The 24,684-nt window shown below is 41.8% G+C and overlaps 1 protein-coding gene across 1 annotated transcript in view; it reads left to right on the forward strand.

Annotated features, from left to right (window-relative positions):
• Positions 1-9,301, forward strand: part of LBH (LBH regulator of WNT signaling pathway) — a 30,652-nt gene extending 21,351 nt beyond the window's left edge. Inside the window, exon 3 of the mRNA XM_072634102.1 lies at positions 6,222-9,301. Coding sequence (XP_072490203.1) covers positions 6,222-6,410 — 189 coding nt within the window. The 3' untranslated portion in view covers positions 6,411-9,301. The remainder of the gene's footprint in view (positions 1-6,221) is intronic.
• The last annotated feature ends 15,383 nt before the right edge of the window (positions 9,302-24,684 follow it).

Consider the following 24,684-nt stretch of genomic DNA (forward strand, 5'->3'; position numbering starts at 1 on the left):
GGCAAACTTGCTACTTTTACACCTAAGTGACCTGATGACTAATTCTTAATTCCCAAATTCTTTTTCTCAGTTCCACCAGATTCCTTTTCCTAGAGGTCTCTAATTCCTAGGGATTGTAGAGGGATGGTTGTGGACTGGGGCAGTTCAAAGTGTGTGTATGGGGGGAGGGGGAAGGTGGAAGGAGTGGGGATGAAAACTTAAGTGCTATAGGTTTGGCTCAATTATTTCTACGTTACTAAAGGAATACAAATACTGTCAGGGGTTCTCTAAATTTTGGCACCCTGGGACAAAGTACTGGTCATCTCAACCTAGTTTCAGTTCTGTTTGAGGCAGAAGATCGATTTGCAAATGTCTTCCTGAAATTGGTATCTCAACTGTAAAATTTCCATTCAACAGATATTTGAGATATTTAAATATCCTGTACTGTGCTAAGTGCTCATAATCTCTTCAGTTTCCCCTTCAACCTAGGTTATGAAAGAGGAAACACAAAAGCTATCTTTTGTCTGGGGCCACCCTTAGTTTTCTTTGTTGTTGTTCATTTGTTTTTTGTTTTTAGTTCTTTTTAATCTATTTTCTTAAATATTTCCCAATTACATATCAACAACCCTTCGTTTTTGTCCAACCCTTCAGTTCCCTGCCAAATCCCCTCTCCCCTATGTAGCTTGAAATAGCTTTGCCCCCCTAGGGTCTTACTTTGTATATTGGTGTTGAGTGTTTGGAGAGGTAGGGAGGCTATCGCTTGCTTGTGAGCCAGAGTTGGACATCATCACCTATGGGCATGCAGTGGTGAGGCAGAGTGGTATAGGGAGACAAGACATAGCATCATGATAAAGGAGAGAGAACCCTGGGACTTGGAGCCAAGTGTCACAGAATCAAATCTTGGTTTTGTTATTTATTAAATACATATCCTTGGGTACCTCCCTTCTTGTCTAAGCCTAAAATTCTTCATCTATGGAAAGTGGGAGTGGGGGGTGGGACAGGGAGGGACAAGGATTGATCTTCAATCCCTAATTAAGTACCTACAATTCCAGGCACTGTGGAAGGCAGTCCCTGCCCTCTGGAATTGGCATTGTGCTAGAACTGGATTTGAAACAGACTCACCACCCCTGAATTTGAGTTGTGGAGCTGGAAGTTACTTAGTTCCTTAACTTTTCAGAATTTATGTTTCCTCTTCTGTAAAATGGGGATAACAATGCCTTTGAGTTGCTTTTGACCAAAGGAGGAAGTTTAATGAGAAGTAGATTCCTTCTGGGAGAATAGGGGTAGGTAAGTATTTATTTCCCTCCTGTTTTTGTTCCCCAGGATTAAACGAAGAGCCTAGGTGGCTTACCACTCCCTCCCCCTACTTCCCACCCCCAGTGCAAGCACCTTCAGCCCCTACCTGTCATGTGTCTAGAGAAGTCCAACTTGAATGCTTTTACATATTTATTCCCCACCCCTTAAAACTGCAGTTGCAACCTCTCATTTTTCTGCTGCCTTGATGATTAAAGAGCATGACTTAGTGGAAAAATCTCGACCTCCTTAGGGTCAGCCTCTCTCACAGCAGCTGTGAGAGATAAGACTGTGCTGGCAGCCAACAGCTCAGTGGCTTGTTGGGAGCATTTCTGTTTGGGAGGAAATGTCAAGCTCCTTGGTTTGGGGATTGTTCCTTCTCCCTCTCCTTTTGGGGTAGAGCCCTCTTTTTTCAGAAGAACACATTGGCACAATCTGATGATAAGATCTCTTCTGAGAGACTGTGGCCAATTATTACACAATCTTTTTTTTTTTTTTTCCCACAGAATTAGCAGGTTTTAGAACCTTTTTTTAAAAAGAAAAAAAAAAACGGAGCCTCCTTTGAGCAACCCAGGGAGCAAAGTTCTCTGGCAAGGAAGCTGTGTACAGTCTTTTAAGTCCCCGGGGAAAGTTTTCTCATGCAGTAGGGCCTAGCTCCTGGGATAAATGTTATTGTTCAGTTATTTTAATTACAGTATATTAGTGTCATTGCCTCTCACTTGGAGATCGGAAATGAGCTGTTGCCTTAGCCCAGCTGCTGTCAGTATGGAGTCGGTTTTGTGGCCTCCATGGAAGTCTTCCTACGAGGCTCACTTGAGTCCTGAAAGAGATGATACCAGACTCTTGAGAGTCACGTCCTTGCAGGACAACTAGAGCTCTGGCAAGACCTACTGTCATGGGGCTTTGAGTACAGACTTGACATTGACCTGTACAGGTGTCTACCTTCCATTGCCCAGCCAAAAGGTTGGCTACAGCAGCAGGTTGTGATGGGACTATACAAGAATTATCCCCATCCACAAAATCACAGACCTTAGAAGTGTTGAAGTTTATTTGAACTTGGCATCTTTCATTCAAGTCATTAAAAGGTTTTTGCTCACCAATCTCATGAATCCAATCAAACAGCAGGCATTTATTAAGTGCCTACTATGTTCCATGCACTTGTGCTAGAAGATGGGGGTTGTAGGGTGTGTTGAAGGAGGACTAGTATCTTTGGTGTGATGGCTGCCAAGCCCTTTAGAGCAAAGCAGAATTGAGATATCACCAAGGAAACATAAGATGTGCAAATTTGGAGTATCCACCCCAGATGTTCACATGGATTATGTGTGCCCTATGTGTAGTAGAGCATTCTGAGCTCATATTGGTCTGATCAGCCACAGCTGGACACATTGAAACTTGACTTCATCATGGTGATATCATTTTGGTCCTCTTCAGGAACGAAGAAAAGCAACCATGCTAAGAGAAAGGGATATAGAGATAAGTCCTCAGAAAGTTTACATCCTTTTTCTCCTTTTCCCTCTTTTTGCTACTGCTGCTATTACTACTACTACTACTACCACTACTTCCACCTGACATTTTATTTAAACATTTAACTCATTTTCAGCTAAATATAGCAATCTATGAACATAAATTCACTTTAAAAAAAACAACGGAAATGCATTGTAGGAGGCTTTATCTTTTAATTTGATGGCTAGACATTATTTTTCTGAATTTAGTCAACTCTAACATATATCTATTACTGAAAACTCACAATCAATTTTGAGGTTTGCAAAGTTCTTTACACATATTATGCCAACAGCTTGTCTTCAGTGTTGGGGAAAGGCAGGGAGAGGTGACAGCAGTCCTGGGGAAATTGCCAACAACTTGTTCATGCCATCATTCTTTTCCACGAGAAAGTGACATTTGGCTGTTTGGGAAGTGGTCTGTCTTGATTGCATTTTCCTTTGCCATCATCCCCAGCCCTGTGTGTTCAGTAGTACCCAATCTTGTACTTGGTGCAACTTAGCTCAGTATGACTGGAGGCAAGAAAAGGGCCCTGATGTGTCTTACATAGAGAAATAAAGTGATGGATAGATCGTCCCACCACAGACTCAACATCCAGGTTTCCTGACTCTGTCCGTTATCTCTTAAGTTCTCTTCACCTTCTATCAGATTTTAGTTAGAACAGTCTTGAAACCAAATCAGATGTAATAGATGGCCTTTATTTTTCCTCCTTTTTCTTCTGTACTCCATATACTCGGGGATAGGGGTGGGGCAGTTATAATTCATAATATCCCAGAATTTGAGCTAGAGGAAATGAAAGTCTCTACTACCTCTCCTTTTGTCCAGTGAATATGTCCTGGAATTTATCTGTAGTCCTGAGTCATTCATCCTTTTGCTGAGGACAGAGGGACATGGGGTACTGTGGTCTAGATTGGTTTACAGAGCTCTAGCTAAAATATATTTGCAACTGAGGCCCACCCCTTAGACATGAGTGATCGCTCTATCTATCTACCTGAAGGTTTGGTGACAACTTTTTAAAAAGTGTTTCCAGCTGTCCCAGCTCTTGGACCTCTGTGAAAATTGTTTGTCTCAATAGTCTTAACTAAGGTCTCCTGAAGGCCAGTGAGACCACTACCTAGGACCAATTTAAATATATTCCTGGATAGTTTCCTTCCTCCTGTGTCATCTGTGAAATGGGTTTGCTTGTGAAGGGGTCAAGTAATAGAATGTTTTTTGTCCTAGGTAGGCTCCCTATTTCACTTCCTCATTCTTTCACCTTGTGGGCCCTATTACCTTTCCTGTCACCCCTCTCCTCACCCCCACCCCCAGCCCAGACAAGGCTGTACTTCAGTATGAATGGGGTCTAGAAGGAGAAAAGGTATAATTCCCCCTTGATTGCTCTAGCGAACTGATTTACACTTTGCCTGTTAAGTTCTAAATAATTTCAGCAATTGTGACAATTCAGAAAATAGGGAAACCACCTTTCTGGGAACCCTCATCTGACATATAGATTCTTTCCTTCTCCCTGAATGTTTTTTTTTCCCTTCTGGAATTTCACTACACTGTCTTTTTATGAGGCTTGTTAAATCTTTAATGTTGCCCAGTTGTGCAGCTGGCTTAAGATTTAATCCCTGTCAATAGGTCTTTATGGGATAAATAGTTAATCATTCATCCAGTAGCATGGAGAGGATTCCCTGAGGTTGGTAGTTCTTAGAATCCTCAGTAGAAAATGGAGTGTTTATAGCTTGATTGGACTCCTGCCTTGAGCAGCAGATGCCTGAGACTGGGGCTGTACTCCAATGCTAATTAGTGATAGAGATAAACTTCAACCATATTTGTAGGTTAAAAAAATTTCTCCTCCATGGGGCAGTAGGGAAAGGTAATACGATCGTGTTTACAACACAGGAACCAAGATTAGCAAAAGTTTGACGATGACGTGGTCCTCCAGATTCTCCTTTTGACAAAGTATTAGAACTCCCAATAAGGGCAGCTAGGTGATACAGTAGATAGAGCACCAGGGCAGGAGTCAGGAGGACCTGAGTACACATCTCACCTCAGACACTTGACATTCATTAGCTGCGTGACCTTGGGCAAGTCACTTAACCCCAATTGCCTCATCCTGGGTCATCTCCAGTCGTCCTGATGAATAATATCTGGTCACTGGATTCAGATGGTTCTGGAGGAGAAGTGAGGCTGGTGACCTGCACAGCCCTCCCTCACTCAAAACAAAGTCAAGTGCAAGTCATGTCATCATTTCTCTAATGGCATGGTCTTCTTTGGCAATGAAGGATGAACACACACAGAACTCCCAATATTGCAGTCTCCTTGATGAGATCTAGGACTGCTCAGGAGAGTTTGGGTTAACCATCCACATGGGAAAAATCAAGTGGATGAAGAATGCCTATAGGCCAAACTATGACATGCAGTCAGATCGACAATCTGTAGAGCTTTTTCATCAATATGTGGCAGATGGGTAATGAATTGAGCCCAGAATTTTAAAAGGAGACTTTTGGGAAATTGCAAAAGTCTTTTAATGACCTAAACTTTTTTCTGGAATAAAGAGACTCTGATACCACATGGTGTTTTCTAGGTTTCAAAAACATAATGATTTGAATCTGGGAAGAATTTGAAGAGGACTGAGGCTTACTTGTTGTGAAGACTCAACCCTCTTTATTTTCCTGGCATTTTTTTTCAAAAGTAAATTTTATTGATATCTTTTTTGGTTTTAACATCACCTACATTTCCCAATGTATCCCTTTCCCCAACTCCCACAGAATCATCCCTTATAGTAAAGAATAAAAGAGAGAGAAAAAAAGAGTTAAATCAACCAAGTAAAAACAGCTAACATATGTGGTATTTCACAGCTATAGTTCTCCCACCTCTGCAAAGAAGGGATCGACTATGGAGCCAAATTTAGCCAATATCATTTCAAAGTACTCAGTTTCAAATGTTTTGTTCAAGTTCTTTCCACTTACTACATTGTAGTGTAGTCATCATGAATATAGTTTTCTTGGCTCTACTTACTTCATCTTTCACTGGTTCATGTAAGTCTTCCTATGCTTCTATATTCATCATATTCACCATTTCTTACAGCACAGTAAGATTTCATTACATTCCTGGACTGCAGCTTCTTTAGCCAAACCTCTTGACAGCTGCAGGAGTTCAGTGACCAAACTTTGGAAGCTACCACAGAGTAGAAATGGAGTCCAGATCCTTGACCATTCATAATTCTGCCTTGAAGATGGAGGGCCTATGGACTGGTATTACCTTGAACTCATCTACTAAAAAATGCGGGTGAAAATACTTTGTGCAGATATCGCGTTGCCTCCCAAATGATTATTTCACTCTAGGGTTGAAAGCACCTTCTTTCATCCTTCTCTGATAATACCGTAATGCTCTAATGCCCCTCAATAACTGCCCCCAATACATTCAGTTTTCCCTTACCTCTCACTCTGTCTTTCTCATTTCAGATCTTTCCTGATCCTTCAGACTTTGACCGCTACTGCAAACTGAAGGACCGTCTGCCTTCCATTGTGGTGGAGCCCACAGAGGGAGAAGTAGAAAGTGGGGAGCTCAGATGGCCCCCAGAGGAGTTCTTGGTCCAAGAAGAAGAGCAAGAAACCAGTAAAGAAACAGAGAATGAGAAGAAGGAGCAGTAAATCTATTGAGGGCACCCAAAGGGGGAAAAAAAATACATCTGAACTGTATTTTTTTCCCATCATGATGGAAAATGAGTGAGCCACAGTAGTTCTGAAAATGTCCAATGAGAGCTTCAATTTTGCACCTGCAAGATCACTGGGTTGGTTTTCTTTTTTTTTTCTTTTTTTTTTTTTGATATGTATATTTTTTTTTTTTCTGAAAGAAATGTGTCCAGCAGCTGAGTCCTCAATGCAAAGATCAGTGAGGCCTTCTGAGAAAGGAAGTTACTTAGCTGGGGTTGGGGAAGCCTCTGCTGCTTTGAGATCGCTATCTGAACTCTGCATAGCTTGAGGAGTTGTGATATTCCAGGGGGGGTTGGTAAAAGGCAGAGCAAGTGAGGAACATTCTGAGGCAAGAAAACAGATGACAGAAAGAAGAGAAAGTGGAGGTTTTAAGAAAGCACTCAGCAAAGACCTACAGCCAGAAAGCATTCAGAGGGGACTAGCGCTGGCTCTGAAGTACATCTGTAGATAGAGTTGTCATCTCTCTCCCTTTTTTTTTCTCTTTTCCCCCTTTTGTTTCTGTCCAGAGTGCGTTTCAGTGAGTTAACAAAGGAGGAGGGGAAACGACCACACTGGGAGCTCTCTAAATGGCCTGGGCAAAAAGAGCTTCCAGGCAAGCATGTGGGCAAGTCCCTTGATCACCTCTCCTCTCGCCTCCTTTTTTTACCCCCTGATGCCCCTGATCTCCACCTTCCTCTGACAGAGGACCTTTCCCAGTATCTATCTGTTTCTTGTTTTGTGAATGGGGAGGGCAAGACTTTCTGGGTCCATTTCCCAAAGTGTCCACCCCATTTTGATCTTGGTGCCCTGGCATTCCATGTTCCTTTATGGGATGTGGGATGGGATAAGAGAGCTACAGGATGGGTCCCTCTCCCTTCTCAGGATGAAAGGCACATGACAGTCCTCCTCTCTTTTCTTGTCATTCTCAAAGTCTGAGCAGGAGGTTTGGGAATGCCTAGGCTCTCTTTCTTATAATTAACCCTTTCTTCCAAAGTCCCTGTGCCAGTCTCTGAGCTGAACCTTCTGTCTCCTCCCACCTGTTTGATTCTAACTAGTCTGACTAGCTAGGTCACTTACTGTTGGCTTTCAGCCTACTTTTCACCTTGAATATTTCCTCTCCTTTTTATGAGAAGTGGAGGAGTGAAAGGAAGAGAAACCTTTATTCCCTGGCATTGTTTTTAGGTGGAAGCTGACTTTTCCTTCTGGTCATGAGGGAGGGCCAACGTAGCCTGGGACTTGGAAGGAGTATGGGTTGGGGAAGGAGGAGGAATGAGTGGGGTGACACATGTGGTAGGTTGAGTGCCAGCAGTACTGTGACCAAGTTGGAAATTAGAGGGTGTCATGAGATACCTTGCAGCTTTCCAAGTTCTGGAGAGGTAGGTATTGTGTGTGTGTGTGTGTGTGTGTGTGTGTGTGTGTCTGTCTGTCTGTCTGTGTCTGTGTGTGTGTGTGAGTGTGGTGGAAAGGGGAGAAGGCTTATCCTGGATTGTTCTGCTCTGAGGAAGTTTCAGAAAGGAAAAGATGTATTCAGAACTGTCTTCTCCTCTCAAACCTCCTAACTCTGCCAATCCTACCTGCTTCTTCTCGTCCTCCTTAGCCCCTTGTCTAGTAGGGCGCCTTCCACAGGAACATTGGGGGCTCCCTTAGGAGCTGCTTATGGTGAGGCTCTCCACTTTAGAGCCCAGGGTCCAGAGAACAAGTTATAGAACCATTTCCATCTTGTTGCCAGAACCTTCGTTGCTTCCACAGAGGCAGAGAGAGGCAGCAGATGATAAAGGATCAGACTTTGAAGCTTTCTTTGGGTATAACAAGGGAACCCAAGGCACTTGACCATTGCCTCCCTATTTCCAATCAGTCCTATTTCAGCCCTTAGTCTTGGATTTAGTGTATACTTGTATTTAATACCTCATGGGGAATATGGCTCTGGGGAAGGCTGGGGAAGGGTGTTACTTTTACGTATCAGCAGGACCAGGTTGGAGAGGTATCTCTCCCCTCTTCTTCCCTCCCATCTCATACACTTGTATTATAAACATTGATGGCAATAACTTTTAGCTTCATACAGTGGCAGCAGGCCAGCAGGTTGGGAGGTGAGGAGATGATCCACTCTCTGCAGTTTCTGCTGGTGACCCATGATAGATCTGCCTCTCTCTCTTTCTGTCTCTTTCTCTCTAGTTGTGGTTTGGTGGCAAAGAGCCAGTCATCTCTGCTGTGTATCTCCCCTCTGTAGTTTTGATCATCATTCAGTTCCTGTGGAGGGGAGAGTTGGGGACTCACCTACTAACTCCGGGTCTTTTCAAATCCCTCCATGGGGTGGGTATCCACCCTCACCCCCACCCCCATCTGCTACCTGTTATCATCCATCCCAGTCTCGCTGTGATATGCTTTTGTACACTGCATAACAAACCTACTTTGTGTGTGTATGTAAGTGTATGGCTGGTGGGTTATTATCTTCCTGGTCTCGAGACCACTCTCTACCGCCATTTGGAGCTCTGAGCAGGTGAGGGGCCGCCAGCCAGCATGGGCCAGGATCTTCAGAAGGGTCAGCTCCACTGGGTTGGTCCCATCTACCCTTGGAAGAGATCATGCTCTTCATCCGGCCTCTGTGTTTCTGTGGGGTTTTATTTGTTGTTACTGTTGTTACTGTTGTTGTTTCCCTTTTAGAAGTAATTTGTGTGTATTTCTAACTGAATGTATCAAAAAAAACTTCAGTAAAAATGCCTGTTGTTTGATGAACTTTCTGTAACTTGTCTGTTCTTTTTTGAGGCTCAGGGAGAAACTAGCATTTTTTTTTTCCAAAACTACTTTTTGTCACTGTGACAGTTGTAAATAAAGTTTGAAAATGCTTTCCACTTTGGCCTGGTTTCCTTCTTTCCTTAAAGAGAAGGAAGAAAATGAGTGCAGCAGGAACAAGGTTATGACATCCTCAGGAGGTAGGGCAGAAGTAGATCTTTGGGTCTTCAGGGAAACAAGGTTTTGTTTGTAGTTTCAACTCCCAGAGATTGGGGGTGGAGCTGGGGAGGGGTGTACCAACCAATCCACAAATAAGCGTTTATTAGGTACCTACTATGTGCCAGATACCGTGCTACGGGCTGGGGTTACAAAACTGAAACTGAAAGAATCCTTACCCACAAAGAGCTTCTTACATTCTATAAAGTGAGTCTGTGCCAAAGAAATAGCAGATAAATGCTTTTTTCGGTAGGGCCTCAGCAGCTGGCATGGATGGGGGAGACGGGAAAAGGGTTTCATGTACAAGGTGTTGTCTGAACAGCATTTTGAAGGAAATGAGGGATGTGAAGGTGTGATTGGAGTGCCATCTACTTCTTTATTTTAAACACAACCCAAGTTAGTTTTCTATGATCAAAGAAACTCACTTGGGACACATATACTAAAATATGGCCCCCACAGCTCAGGTGCATTCTTATTTTTTTAATTTGGTGGTGGAAGGGAAGGAAAAATATAAACACTTTCGATAAAAATAGCTTAATTAAAAGTAAACGATCTCAGATCTCTAATGATGGCCTGTGTGTCTCTTCACTTGGCCAGAAGGTTTAGAGCTACAGAATGTTGCTAGGATTATAGTCCGTACTATAAGGCCAAGAAGGGACCTGATAGTTGGTCTAACCCAGGTGGCTCAGCTTTTGTGTCAGGGAGCTCCCCTTTGGCAGTCAGTCTGGTGAAGCTGATGGACCCCTCAGAATGTATTTAAGTGTATAAAATAAAATGCATAGGATCACAAGGGAAACCAATATTGAAACAGTTATGAAAACACTAAAAACACACAAGTTCATAGATCCTTGATCAAATTAAGAATTCATGATCTAACCCTAAGACCTTATTTTATGAGACCCAAAGGAGTTGATGTGATTTGGCAAATTAGATTCCTGTTTCAGGGCTATTCCTACCACACCAAGCTGCTCTGTTCTCCCTTACTCCATCACTGGCAGTCAAGGATATGTGCTCAGAATATAATAGAACGTTATTTGAAATGCAATTCATTTTCCTATCTAAGTGAAACATAATTAGAAATAGGAATCTGCTGCCCAGAAAGTCATGATCTGTTCCAAAGCCATTAGGGATGGTTCTCTATTTTGGACATTCTGGACCACTTCCCTCCGTCTGCACTGGTGATAAGAATTTGTTTAACATGATGAAAAGAACTGTTAGAGATGTCAGGTTTTGATCACTAGATGTAGGGTCTCCTACTCTATCTAACCTCCTTGTGTTGGTCATCTCTCTAGGTTGTGAATTATGTGCCAAACAAATTCAGTTCAAAGATTTACTAAGTGCCTACTCCATGTTAGGCAATGGGACTTAAAAAAATAATAGTAATAATTCCTGCCCGCAAAGAGTCTAGAAGCTACTGAGGGGATATGGTGTATGCATAAGTGAATTTTGACATGGGGATAGTGTAGATAGCTAGTGGGAACAGGAGAGGTCTTGCGTGAGAAGTCCTGAGCTGTGCTTCAAGGAATAAATCATAGGATGATAGATTTAGAACTAGGAAGGAGCTCAATTATTTTATAGATAAGGAATCTGAGGTCCAAAACTGATGTGACTGGCCCCAAGATCATACAGATAATAAGAGATATAGAATGTGAACTCATGTCCACTGAGTCCAAAGCCAATGAGCTTCTACTGGGCCCTGCTGCTACTCCATGACATCACTTTCTTCTAGTTCCTGTTGGCTAGAATCTGTAGCCAGTCGCTGTTCCTTCAATCATTTCTACAAGTGAATAGCAACTACTTTAGAGGACTTTGAAGTCATTTTTTAATAACTGAGGACTGGGTGCCCTGGGCAAGTCACTTAACCCATTATGCTCCAGGTACCTCTAAGACTATGAAGTTGCAGAACTCGTAATAAAGGCAGTTACTCACTAGGAGTTCCCTACATCAATGAAATCATACATCCAGCAAAACAAACAAGCTAAAAGTTGTTGAATGGAGCACCACTTTCATCCTGGATGAGTAGATAGAGTGCCAGGCCTGAAGTCAGGAAGACCTGAGCTCAATCTGGCCTCAGACACTAGCTGTTTGATCCTAGACAAGTCACTTAACCACTGTTTGGCTCAGTTTCTTGGGCTATAAAATGAGGATAAAAACAGCAACTAGCTCTCAGAGTTGTTTTGAGGATTAAATGAGATATTTGTAAAGTGTTTAGCACAATGTCTGGCACATAGTGTGTACTATATAAATACTAGCTATCATTCTCATCCAACATTTACATAGCCCAGTTCTAGGTCTGTGTATCATTTCTCCCACAAAAAGTAGTGGTTATCATCCTTTATCCGTTCATAAGTACTTAGGTGATTTCACTAGGGTGGGTAATCCCTCTTACCTATTTAGGTAATCCCTCCATGCCTAAGTTTTATGACATGTTGAAAAATAAATCATTACCTTGTGGCCAACATGGTGATGAGCCTTTTGATTGGTTACCTAGCTAGGCTGGTCCTCAGATAATAGCTGGTCTCTTGGTGGTTTTTAGTGGAAGTTTTCCCAGATATATAGAGCCACACACAATTTTTTCCTCATGGGCATAGAGTTCAGGACTCAAGAATCATATCCATGTTACCCCAAGGCAGCAGAATAGAATGTGGAATCATCCCCACATTCTGGAGATTAGAATTTCTCAGGTACATGACTCTGACCATGTAACCATGTAACTTCACAAGATTCCCCATAAGGCAAGTTCCTGTCCTTTCGTCTGGTTGTATACAGAGGCCCTGAAAGACAAGTGACTTAATAAGGGAAATCAGGTAGCAGGAATAGTGCTGGAGCTAGATCACATGGTTGCTTTCCCAGAGACCTATTCTGGCTGCCAGACCGTGATATCTCCTTATCTTCTCATTTTGGAGCTGCATGGGAAAGGCAGCTGGTGACGCAGTAGGTAGAATGCAGTGCCATAGAGCGCAGGGCCTCAAGTTAGAAAAGCTAGTCTTCCTGAGTTTAAATGTGGCCTCAGGCATGTAACAACTGTGTGAGCCTGGGCAAATCGCTTAACCCAGTTTGCCTCAGTTTCCTCATGTGTGAAATGATCTAGGGAAGGAAATATCCAACCATTCCACCATCTTTGCTAAGAAAATCCCAAATGGGGTCATGAAGAGTCAGACACAGCTGAAATGACTGAATGACAACCATGGGACAGACACATAGGTGACAGAAGGATACCCTCCAGGATCTGCTCCAACCGGCATTTGAACCTGGGCCTTCTGACTCTCAGTGCTGGGCTCTTTATTATCCAATGTACATCCCTTTAGTTCTATAAAGCACTATTTTAAGAAAAGGAACTCTCCCTTTGTTAAATGAATAAATATTAAATTTCAACCAGACTTCTATTAATAACCACTTCCAAGCCTTTCTCTGTGGAAAGATAGGTGATAGTCATAATAGAGAAATAGCAAAATTTTTAGGTGTCTTCTGAATTGACAAAGAAAGATTAAATTAAGCACATTAAAGTTTCATAGAGTCATAGAATGTTAGACTTAGAAGGGCCCCTAGAGTTCCTCTAGTTTAGTCCCCTTTTTTCCCAGATGAGGGGAGAAGTAGTACAAGGTCACGCAGAGAGTCCATGCAAGAGCAGTGAATCAGATCTGAAGTTTCTAACTTTCCAACTATTTCTAACCACCCTATGCTTCCTCCCATGTGCCACAAGTTTTAGTATTATATTATGTTAGTATTATATTTCCCATTCTTCAAAGACTGCTGTTTCTATCCCCCATCAATGAAATCACAGTTCCATTTTCATGTTTGAGTAACTATTTCAAAACTAGTGATCCTTAAGACTTCACAGGACTGAAAGGAAAGCCTTCCTGCAGCCTCTTGGCAGAGAGGTGGTAGATCACAGGTAGAGAACATAGAATACATTTTCAATCATGGATGATGGGTTGATTTCTTTTTCTTAACTGTACTCATTGCTACAAAGGTGTGTTCTGTGGAGTGAGGAGCAGAGTCACTGGGAAGTATCAACAAGGTTTTAGAAAAAAAGGCTATTCATAAAAGGTGTATACAATAACTTTATTAATGAAAATATTTGATTAACCAGAATATCTATTCCCTGATCGTGCCATATGGATGATTTTATGATAAGTGGATCAAAGATCCTACTTTGAAATGTAATTTGTCTGCTCCTGTGATATTTGCATTTTCATTCCTCTGGAAAGAAAAATGTTAAGTTTGCCCTTTTCTACAGACCTTGTTTGAACCTCACTTTCCAGAGCACCCTACTTAATTAACTTTCCCATTTTTTCCTGGCCTGCAAGGGCTCTCCAGTGGTAGAGTACCAGTTTGTCACCCTGTGGCAGCGGTATCTGACAAGACCTAGGAACAGGATGTCCAGATGAGCATTTCCTATATGAGTTAAATCAGTACTCAGGGCAAGTAGTGCATTGGTGGACCAGGAAAGGAGGGAATGGTTAGGAGGAGTTGCTACCCCTTTTTCCCACTCTGATTCCCAACCCAGCCCCCAGCTAGAAATCATCACAAATCTCAGTAATCAGTGCCAGTGGGCCTAAGCTTGCCTCTGTCCCTTTTCTGCTTTCATTTGAACCAGCCTTGTACTTAGGCACTTGTACATACACCTGTTCTCCCACCTAAAAGCCTTCTCTGAAAACATTTTCACTGGAGATCACAGGATTATAGATTTAAAACTGGAAGAGGCCATCTAGCTAATGGTCTTCTTTTTACAAATAAGGAAATTGATGCCCAGAAAGGTTAATTACCTTGCCCAAGGTTACACAGCTAGCAAGTAGGAGAGATGAGACTTGAACTCAGATTCTTTGACACCAGATTTAAAGCTTTTCCTACTGTGGCATGTTGTATCCCACAACATTGGGATACATCTATTATGGTGCAGTGGGTAGGGGGGGGGTACTGGACCTGAACTTGGGAGATCTGAGTTCAAATCCTACCTTCAACACTCACTATGTGATTTCAGGCTAATTATTCTGACTCAGTTTCCTCATTTATAAAATGAGAATGATGATACTTAACCAACCTGTGCCACACAGGATTGCCATGAGGAAAGCTCTGTGAGTTTTATAGACCTGTGGGTTCTTATTATCTTCTGTGTGGATGGAGAGAGGAAAGGATAGGCTGGGCTGTGTAAAAATACTTATTACAGGCAAGCTCTGGCAAGTTAGGGATTGCTGTCTAGGGCCTCTCTAAATTGTAAAAAGCCTCAGGCCAGCTTTGTTTCAATTAAGCCCAACTCAACTGAATTCAAATCAACAAACATTTATTAAGCTTCCATATTGCCTTTCCTCAAGAGATTTTAGCAATCCTATATGGGTAGGGTGATTTCAAAGCATTTTTTTTTAAGTAGACATCTAGGAGAGGCAGCATGTTGGAATGGAAAGTACACTGAACTTTGAGTCAAAGAAAACGAGAGCTCCAATCTGGATTCTACTACTTACTACTTACTACGTGTGTGACCTTGGGCAACTCACTTACTTCCCTTTGACTGCAAAATGAAGAAGTTTGACTAAATGGCCTCTGAGACCTCCTGTACTAATTAAGCACAAGCAGAATCCCAAGATAATTATTTCTGTCCTTTGAACCTGTCTCATCTTGGCCCATGGCTAGAGGATTGGAGGGTTTGGAGGCTACCAGAGAGTCGTGAGCGGTGGCTTTATCCCTCTAGCAGCAAAGCATTCTCAGGATCATAGGAGAGTAATCGTAACTCTTTAAGGTCTGTGAAGCACTTTGTATCTACATTAAATAATGGGATATTCACACCAATCCTGTGAGATAGTTGCTGTCATCATCTCTATTTTGCAAGTGAAGAAACAGAGGTGATGTGGCTTGCCCCACGGGGCTAGGAAGTATCTGAGAAGGAATCCAGACCTAATTTTCCTCACTCCAAGTACAGACCTTTATTCACTATTCTCAAAGGGACCTCAGAAGCCAATTAGGCCCACAGTCTTATTTTACAGAGGAGGAGACTGAGGCACAATCTACGTAAAAGAGAATTTCCAAGTGTCCTGATTTCCCAAATATTCATTCTGAGGAAAGGGGAAACAGGTCCCGAGATTGCTCATTAGTGGGGTCAATCAACTAGGAAATAGCAAGTTTAACCCTTAAAGTTACTGTCATTACTTTTCCAGCCTAGGCAGGAGATGACTAGAGAAAGAGATTGAATAGATTAAATAAGAGATTCTTTATATAGGAAATTAAGTTGGAAAAGAAATGAATAGAATCAGAGTAGAACCTTGAGGAGGCAAGAGGGTGAGAGACTAGGCCAAGACTAAAAATTAAATTAGGGAACAGCTATTTCCTTCCAGTCTTTCATTCTTTTCCCACTTGAGGAAAGCTATTTATCTGGAGTTTTATCTTCTGAGCTTCTTAGTTAGGCTTTGGTGAGACATTAGATTAGCACAGCTCATAATAGAGAAGGCCTCAGAGCATGCATGAGAAAGAAGGAAGAAGCCACACAGGAAATTCATGCTTTCTGCCTGCAAGCTGTCAACAGCAACCACGCTGGGCCTGGTAGGGTCAACAAAGGCATCATCAGATAAAAATAACTGGGGATCCGACTGCAGAGGGAGACCATGATGGGGGAGGAGGAATGTAGGCTGGGGAGGGAGATGCAGAGTTTTTATTCTTTTTTTGTGTAGAGAGGGTTTTGCCACCACTACAAGGCCTTTAAGGTACGAGACTATGGAGTGGAAGTAAAGATGATAAGATCAGATGGTCATCATGGAAATTGTTCTCCTGATCTTGTCCTCTTGGCTCTGTATCAGTTCATACAAATGTTGCCAACTATCTCTGTAATTCCTCATATTTATACTTTCTCACTGTGTTACAATATTCAATTATATTCATGTAACACAATTTATTTTGCCATTCCCCAGCACTGAAAGATATCCATGGGATCGTGGATTTAGAGAGAGAAGGGACCTTAGATGCTACCTGATCCAACACTCATATTTTATAAATGAGACCCAGAGAAGTTAAGTCTAAGGCCACATGGAGAACAAGTAGTAAAATTAGGATTTGAACTCATGTTCTCCATTTCCAAAACTAGTATTCTTTTCCTACTCTACACTGTAAAGGCAGGAAGAGGGACTGGGACACTTTTTTTTTTTTTTTGTAGTAGCAAAGGCCTGAGAGGAAAATGAGTAGTGTGTTATAGTGAAAAGAACACAGACTCTGGAGTCTGACAACCTGAATTCAAACCCCAGATCTGCCATTTACTAACTTTGTGACTCTGGGCAAGCAATGTCACCCATTTGGGCCTCAGCTTCTACATCTATAAAAGAGGGGTTGGATTGGATGACTGAAGTCACTTCTAGTTTTAAATCTATGAACCCAGCATCTCATGGGTATCCTTTAACGGGGGACTAGTTGGACAAGTTGCATTACGGAATATTATGCCATATCAAAAATTATGAATGTGAGGAATTCAGAGAAAGTTCGAAAGACTAATGAACTGATGCAGAACTGAAAAATTCCAGGAGAACAATGTACATGATGATCACAGTAGTACAAAGGAAGGGACCTACTATATTCTAGGCTTGATGCTAACTGCTCTACAAATACTATCTCAACTGATCCTCTCAACAACTCTGGGAGATAGGTGCTATTATTATCATTTTACAATTGAGAAACTGAGGCAGACAGCAGTTAGATGACTTGGCCAGGGTCACACGGCTAAGTGTCTACAACTGGATTTAAATTCAGATTTTCTTGACTCCAGGCCCAGCACTTTATCCATTTTGCCATCTAGCTACAGGAAAAAGAAAATAACAATAAAGGATTTCCTGACTTGGATACATGCAAGTGACCAATATGATTTCAGAGCACTAGTGGCTAAATATTGACATTTGGTTCCTGCCTCCTGGCAAAGGGATGCCAGACTGTTGGATGAAGAATAATTCATACACTTTCAAAGCTTTGATTTGTCAGGTTCTCTGGGGGTGGGTAGTCACTAGGAAGTGACAGTGGCATGATAATTGACATGCATATATAGTGTTTTAAGGTTTGCAAAACTCTGTACATAACAACATTTCATTTGACCTTCACAACAACCTTGTCATGTGGGTACTATTATCATCCCTATTTTACAGATGAGAAAACTGACATCCCCAGGGTCACACAGTTAGCAAATATCTGGAGTGAGTCTTTCTGACTCCAATTTCAGTGGTGTGCTAATAAATGTTTAACAACCAGCTTTCTGAGAAGAAACGCACACATACTTTTAAGTTTAATCTGCATGATTAATATTTTCTCCATTACTTTCTAGAGTCTAGACAACCAACAAAACAACAAATTCAGCCCTGATTTGTAGTGTTGGCAGCTCAAGCTGACTTCAGCACACCCCCAGCTGCAAGACCTTAGGGAAGCCAGTGTGACCTTTCTGAACCTCAATTTCTCCATCATTATGATGAGCCTGATACTACTTCCTTTGCTTACTTCATGGGGTTGTGAAGTTCAGATGTGAAAGTGCTCTGTAACCTCAAAACACTAGGATAAATAGAAGCAATACTTCTATATGGCATCTCCCAAGGGTGGCAGGAGAGGAGGGGTGATGGTCACTCTCAGGGGCCAGCTCCAATCCTTAGCTTCTATTATCTCTAGGGGTCAACAGTTTTGGGTGGGAAAGTCTTCTCCTCTCCTTTCTTCTCGTGGAAGCACTTGGTCCTGTCCTGGGGCCACCCCTGTAGCCCCTCCCCCAGGATGCTTATGAGCCAAGGCCTGCCTGTCCTTGCCTGGGGATGAGGTCACCCCCCTGGAATTAGGGTGGGGCCGGACCTGCCAGCACTCTCTCTCTCTAGTCTCTAGCAACTCTCTGGGCTAACCTTCCAAGTTCCTTCATGCCCCCAGGTTTCCCCCTCTTGGGGCCTATGAAGCAGTTTCCCCTACTATAATCTGTTAATGGACCAGCTGACAGTGTGCAAAGTCTCCCAAGAGTGGGTGGATATTAGGGTGGTGTAAGGCAAGATTCAGTGTGAGCAGGATTAGAATTCTCTGAGGATTTAGCTTGCGAAAGACTATGAGCTGTGGAAGTCACAGTACCATAGCATTTTAGAACTGGAGGGGAATTTAGAGATTATCTAGTACAACCTACCTCATTTGACATATGAGGAATGGGGATCAAGGAGGTAAGGGATCATTGTTCTTAAGCTGGAATTAGGTGCTACCAACAGCACTAGACACTGACAAATATCACTTTTTGAGTAGCCAGACTTGCAGAAACAAGTTGTAAAACAGCAGTAATATCCCAATGGCCCATTCTTGACCCTCTCTAGAAACTGAATCATAGATCTTTAGAGCTGACATAGAACTTACTTAACTGGCATCTGGGCATAGATGGTGACCTGCATCCTAAAGCCCCTCATCATGGGACTCTCTCCTTCACAGGATCAGAGTCTAGAAGGGACCTCAGAGAAATCCTCATTTTATATATGTCTTCAGAGTCCAATCCCTTCATTTTAATAGATGAGGAAACTGAGGCCTAAGACTAAGTGACTTAACCAAGGATACACATGGAGTAAACATCAGAGGTGGTCTCTGACACTAGGTCCTCTACCACACTGTACTTACAACTATAACACTGTCTTTCCCAAGGTCACACAACTTTCAAGTAAACGGGGCGAGCTAGAACTAGAACCCATGTCTCCCTTCAATCAGTTGAGTCTTATTCAGGTATGTTGTAGAGGGGATTTTTGCTCAGGAATGGGATGGGTGAGTCAGTCTGTCAATGAAAAAGCATTTATTAAGAACCTACTATGTGCCAGGTACTGTTCTAAGTGCTGGGAATACAAAGGAAGAGAAAACACAGTCCCTGTTCTCAATGGACTCACAATCAAGTGAAGAAGACAACATCTAAATAGTTGTGTACAAGCAAGCTGTATGCAGGATAGTCAACAGAGGGATAATCAACCGAGGGAAGGCACTGGAATTAAGAGGGGTCAGGAAATGCCTCCTGTAGAAAATGAGATTTTAGCTGGCACTTGGAGGAAGCCAGGAAGCAGAGATAAGGAGGGAGAGAGCATTCCATGGCCAGTGAACATTCCAGATACTGGGCGATGTAGTGTCTTGTTAGAGCAAGGTCACTGGATCACAAAGTAAGTGGGGTGTGAGGTGCAAGAAGACAGGAAATGTGGAGGGTGGGACTTGATTTTTAAGGGTTTTCAAGACCAAACAGAGGATTTTATATTTGATCCTGGAGGTGATAAAAAGCTCCTGGAATTTACTGAGTGTGTGTATAGGGTGGGAAAAGGGGGGAGGGGTGACATGAAAAGACCTTCATTTTTGGAAAATCTCTTTGGTGACTGAATGGTGGATGGATTGGAGTGCGGAGAGACTTGAGACAGTGCTACCAGGTGACTATTGTAGCAGTCCAGGTGTGAGCTGAGGAGGGCCTGCACCAGAGTGGTGGCAATGTCCAAGGAGAGAAAGGGCATGTTCTAGAGATGTGAATTCATCCTTCGTTGCTGAAGAAGACCATATCATCAGAGAAATGATGACATAACTTGCACTTGACTTTGTTCTGAGTGAGGGAGGGCTGTGCAGGTCACCAGCCTCACTTCTCCTCCAGAGCCATCTGAATCCAGCAAGATGAATATCTGACTCCATCGACCAGATATTCATCAGGATGACTGAAGATGACCCAGGATAAGGCAATTGGGGTTAAGTGACTTGCCCAAGGTCACACAGTTAGTGAGTGTCAAGTGTCTGAGGTGAGATGGAACTCAAGTCATCCACAGTACCACCTAGCTGCCCTATTCTAGAGATACTACAAAGGTGAAACTGACAGGCCATCACAATGACAAGGCAGCCTCTGACATTCTGTGATTTTTCCAGCTATGTTTTGCCATGGTTTCTTGACTTCTGAGAAGTGGGTTTGTAGTAGCTTTTCTATCTGGAGCTAGCCATGTGATTTTGGGCAAGTTTATCTCTTGGGACCTCAGTCTCTTCAGCTGTTCAATCAAAGGGTTAAATTTGAGCACTTCCAAGACTCATTGGTCCAGATTCACTAATCACTTGTGCTAACAAATGAATAAATCTGACTTTGTTGACCTGACTGTGGGATGGGGACAAAGGGACAATGTGCTATGGCCATAGTATTGGCACATTTCTGGGGCCCATCCCCACAAAGGCATCATGGAAACAAATTCCTCAGGTGGCTAATTCCCTAATGTTCTATACAGTGAAAAGAGCTCTGGATTTGGCATCAAAGGATCTGAGTTCAAATACCAGCTCTGTGACTCAACCCGTGTGACTTTAGGAAAGCCATTTAAATTCTCTGGGTCTCAGTTCTTTCATCTTTAAAATGAGGGAGCTGGATCAAATAACCTCTAAGATCCTTTCAAGCTCCAAAATCTATGATCTACTAGGAAAATATTTGTTCTTTTTTTTTGTTGCTTCCTAGAGCAGAGAAGTAATCCTGACTTAGAGAAGATGAAGAAAGAGAGAAGGCACAGGAGGGACTCAAGTTTCCCCCACTGTATTCCACATCTTATCTTCAGACTGGCTTGACAGATGGTCGCAGGAGAACATTTCTAAGGGCCCAAGTCCTCCTGCCTCAAGTCCTAACTCACTGTCTGTAAAGAAGCCTAGGGACTGGAAGAAAGCACAGTTTTGCAATGTGGATGGGTTTAGGGATGATCTCTGATCCCAAGTTGATAATTACTGCTTATAAACTCAAAAGTCATCAGAAAAAATGACTAAAATTATATTTCACACATCAACAACAAAAAAAAGAAAAAGAAAAGCGATCTTGGAACGTCTGAGTCATCCTCCAGAGCTCTTTAAATTACATGTTCTTTAGGGAGCCTTTCCTTAGGCTTGCCTCCTGTTGCCTGGGAGAGTGTGGGGTCATTAGAGAGCCCACATGTGCTAGAAGCGTTTTGGTTGGGCTTAAGGACTCAGTGGGCAGGCCAAGATTGTTTGTTTTGGGCTCAAAGTCAACCACAAACAAATATTAAAGGAACCAATGGAGCTTGGAGTGTCATGCTTTTGCTCAAGGCTTCTCAACTCTTTGACTCTGGTTTGCAGTTTGAATAGGGCTATTAAGATTATCAATAGCTTTTGTTTTTGTATCAGCAAGAAGCTAAAATCTAGGAAGACTTTAACATCTACTGGCACAAACTAGCTGGGTGACCTTAGGCAAGTCCTTTCATCTTCAAGGTTCTCAGACACTTTCTAGGACCATAAATCTCAGAGAAGTTACTGATCAGCTTTAGCAGAGGGAATTTCCTCACCTGTGAATTCTCTATATCTATGAAATCACAGATGCAATCCCTTGTTATTCAGTCATTTTCAGTCATGTCTGACTCTCTGTGACCCTATTTGGGGTTTTCTCAGCAAAGATATTGAAGTGGTTTGCCATTTCTTTCTCCAATTGATTTTACAGATGAGGAAACTGAGGCAAATAGGGTTACGTGACTTGCCCAGGATCATGCAGGTAGACAGTGTCTGAGGCCAAATATGAACTCAGGAAAATGAGACTTCATAACTGCAGACCTGGCAATCTATCCACTGTGCCATATAGCAGCCAGTCTAATCCCTACCATTCTCATTTCTCTAAAAATCCTTCCCTTCCCCTGCCCCACCCCACTCTTTGAGCTGATGCTTGTAACAAATACTGAGAGAAAATGAAATCAGAATGGGTTAGCAAAATCAAACATCCCATTCAGCTATAACTAATAGGTATACAATATGCAATATAACAGCATTACATACCCTGCAGTCACTCACTTCCGCAGAGAGAGGATCCAGATAAATTTTCTCAACTCTCTCTAGGACCAAGCTCCATCACAAAGTATTTTCTTCCTTCCTTCCTTCCCTTTTCTTTCTTTTCTTTCTTCCTTCTTTCCATTTACACTGTTGTCATCACTGAGCATGTTGTTTTCCTGGTTCTGATGACTTCATTCTGTATCAGTTTGTATGTTCTCCCACGCTTCTCTGAATTCTTCATATTCATCATTTCATTTTTTATTTTTAATTAATTAATTTATTTTTAGTTTTCAACATTCACTTCCATAAGTTTTGAGTTTTCAGTTTTCTCCCTGTCCATCCCCTTCTCCTTCCTCAAGATGGTGTGCAATCTGATATAGGCTCTCCCTCTCTCTATATATATCTACGTACATGCAGTATTTTGGAGATATATGCCTTGTGTATACACATACATACTCAATATATGCCTTGAATGCACATGTGTGCACACATAAAATACATATGAAATATATGCTTTGAATATATATACATATAGATACACAAACATATTCACTATATATGGAATATATGACTTAGAAAAAATATATACATATATATATTCACTATATATGGGATATATGCCTTAAATATACACACATGCACATATATATATATATATATATACATTCAAAATATTTGGGATATATGCCTTGAATACACATACATATGATATGTCATGGATATATACATACATATTCTAGATAGATAAAGAACATATGCCTTATGTATAGATCCACGTATTCAATATATATGGGATATATACCTTGAATTTACATACATGTATGTTCAATATATGTGGGCTATATGCCTTGAAAAATATACACACATATACACAGACATATATTCAATAGATGTGGTATATATGCCTTGAATATATGCATTTATTATATTCATGTGTGTACACATACATGGTTGTGTACATATTCTAGGGCATGGCCATTTTAGTAACTTTTTAGAAGCACAGTTCCATATTACTTTCTAGAATAACTGAACCAGTTCAAGGCTCCACTAATTACTGTGCCAGTTCTTCCACTGCCTGACGGCCATTTGTATATACATACACAAGGCAATATGGATAAGAACAGAGGCAGATCCACAATCCATTCCCTTCCAAGGGGAGAGGGAGGTTGTTTCTGTTTTTTATACATTGAGTTTTTTTAAATCAAGGCCAACAACAAAAAAAGTACCTGGTATAAATCTCTAGCAAAGCTCCTCTTTTCAGGCTTTTTCATGGAATGGAGGTGGTCTTGGGTTGTTGAAGGCTATGCCAGTTGAACATAAATGCCAATAGATCTTATAAAATCAGAAAGACTTTGAGTGCAAACTCAAAGACAAACTGTTTATTTGTCTTCTGAGGTTAAGCAAGCTAGGTTTAAAAAGCTCATCCCCAGAGGGTTGGCCACTAGGCAATGAATTTTTTTCATCCACAGCACCTCAAGATCATATTCATGTTAAGGTTGCTATAACCATTGGCAGAGAGACAACCTACACCAGTAAGCAATTATCCTTATTTCAGTTTGAGTTTAGAGTTGGAGAGATGGAAGCTTTCTGGTCCAACATTCTCATTTTACATATTCGAAAATAGAAGAGCAAGGATATTAAGTTGGTCAAGGTCACACAAAGAGAAATTGTATGAAATGCGATTTGAACCTTGGTCTTCTGAGCCTGGAGACAGCATTCTTTCCACTATACCATGCTTGTTCAAACACAGCTACCAGATCCTCTGACTGGCTCTTATTAACTCCAGGCCTAGGATCACATTTATTGAGGAATGACTGTTTCATCGACTGGTCAATCAGATTTGGGTTATATCAGCCTATAGAACCCAGCAATGTAAGCCAGAGAAAGTGAAACTCAAGGAGGAGTAGAAGGTAAGGGGGACTCAGGGAGGATAGCCCCTCACTTCTGCTTCTCAAGGAAAAGGACTTTTTTATGTCTTCAAGACAAGCTCAGAAGAAGAGTTATAAATAATCTGATTACCCGGAGGATATGCTATTAGAGGGAAAAGCATGACATACTTCCAGTATGGAAGCACACGTGCTGGGAAGGCTTGTGCTCAAGAATCTTGGATAGCTTCCATTCATTCATTTGACTTTGGTAATCAAGTCTGTGGGCTGTAGCGCTCTGTGAGTAAGAGGTCTTGTGAGTTAAAACAATTGTAGGACGGAGGTTGCTGAACTTGCTTACACAGCACATCTTTTGCAGGGAACATCATGATCTTTAACAACAGTGGTTCAGTAACTTTCAACTTATTCAGGGAAGTAGGGAGGTATGGGCAAGAAAAGACCGGTAGATTTAGGAGCATTTGAAGTATGACTCTCCTTGGACAACAAATCCCAGATTCTTAGAATTGGCAGATCATACAGAGGTCCAACTAATGCTTTAATAAAAAAGTCTCTACAACATTACTGATAAGTGACCATTCAGTTATTCCTTGAGGACTTATAGCAAGCAGAAACCCATTAGCATCCCTTTTCACTGCCAAAGGAACTGGGCAAAGTCCCATGATTCCACACCA

The sequence above is a fragment of the Notamacropus eugenii genome, chromosome 1, assembly GCF_028372415.1.
Source record: "Notamacropus eugenii isolate mMacEug1 chromosome 1, mMacEug1.pri_v2, whole genome shotgun sequence".
Classification (NCBI taxonomy): domain Eukaryota; kingdom Metazoa; phylum Chordata; class Mammalia; order Diprotodontia; family Macropodidae; genus Notamacropus; species Notamacropus eugenii.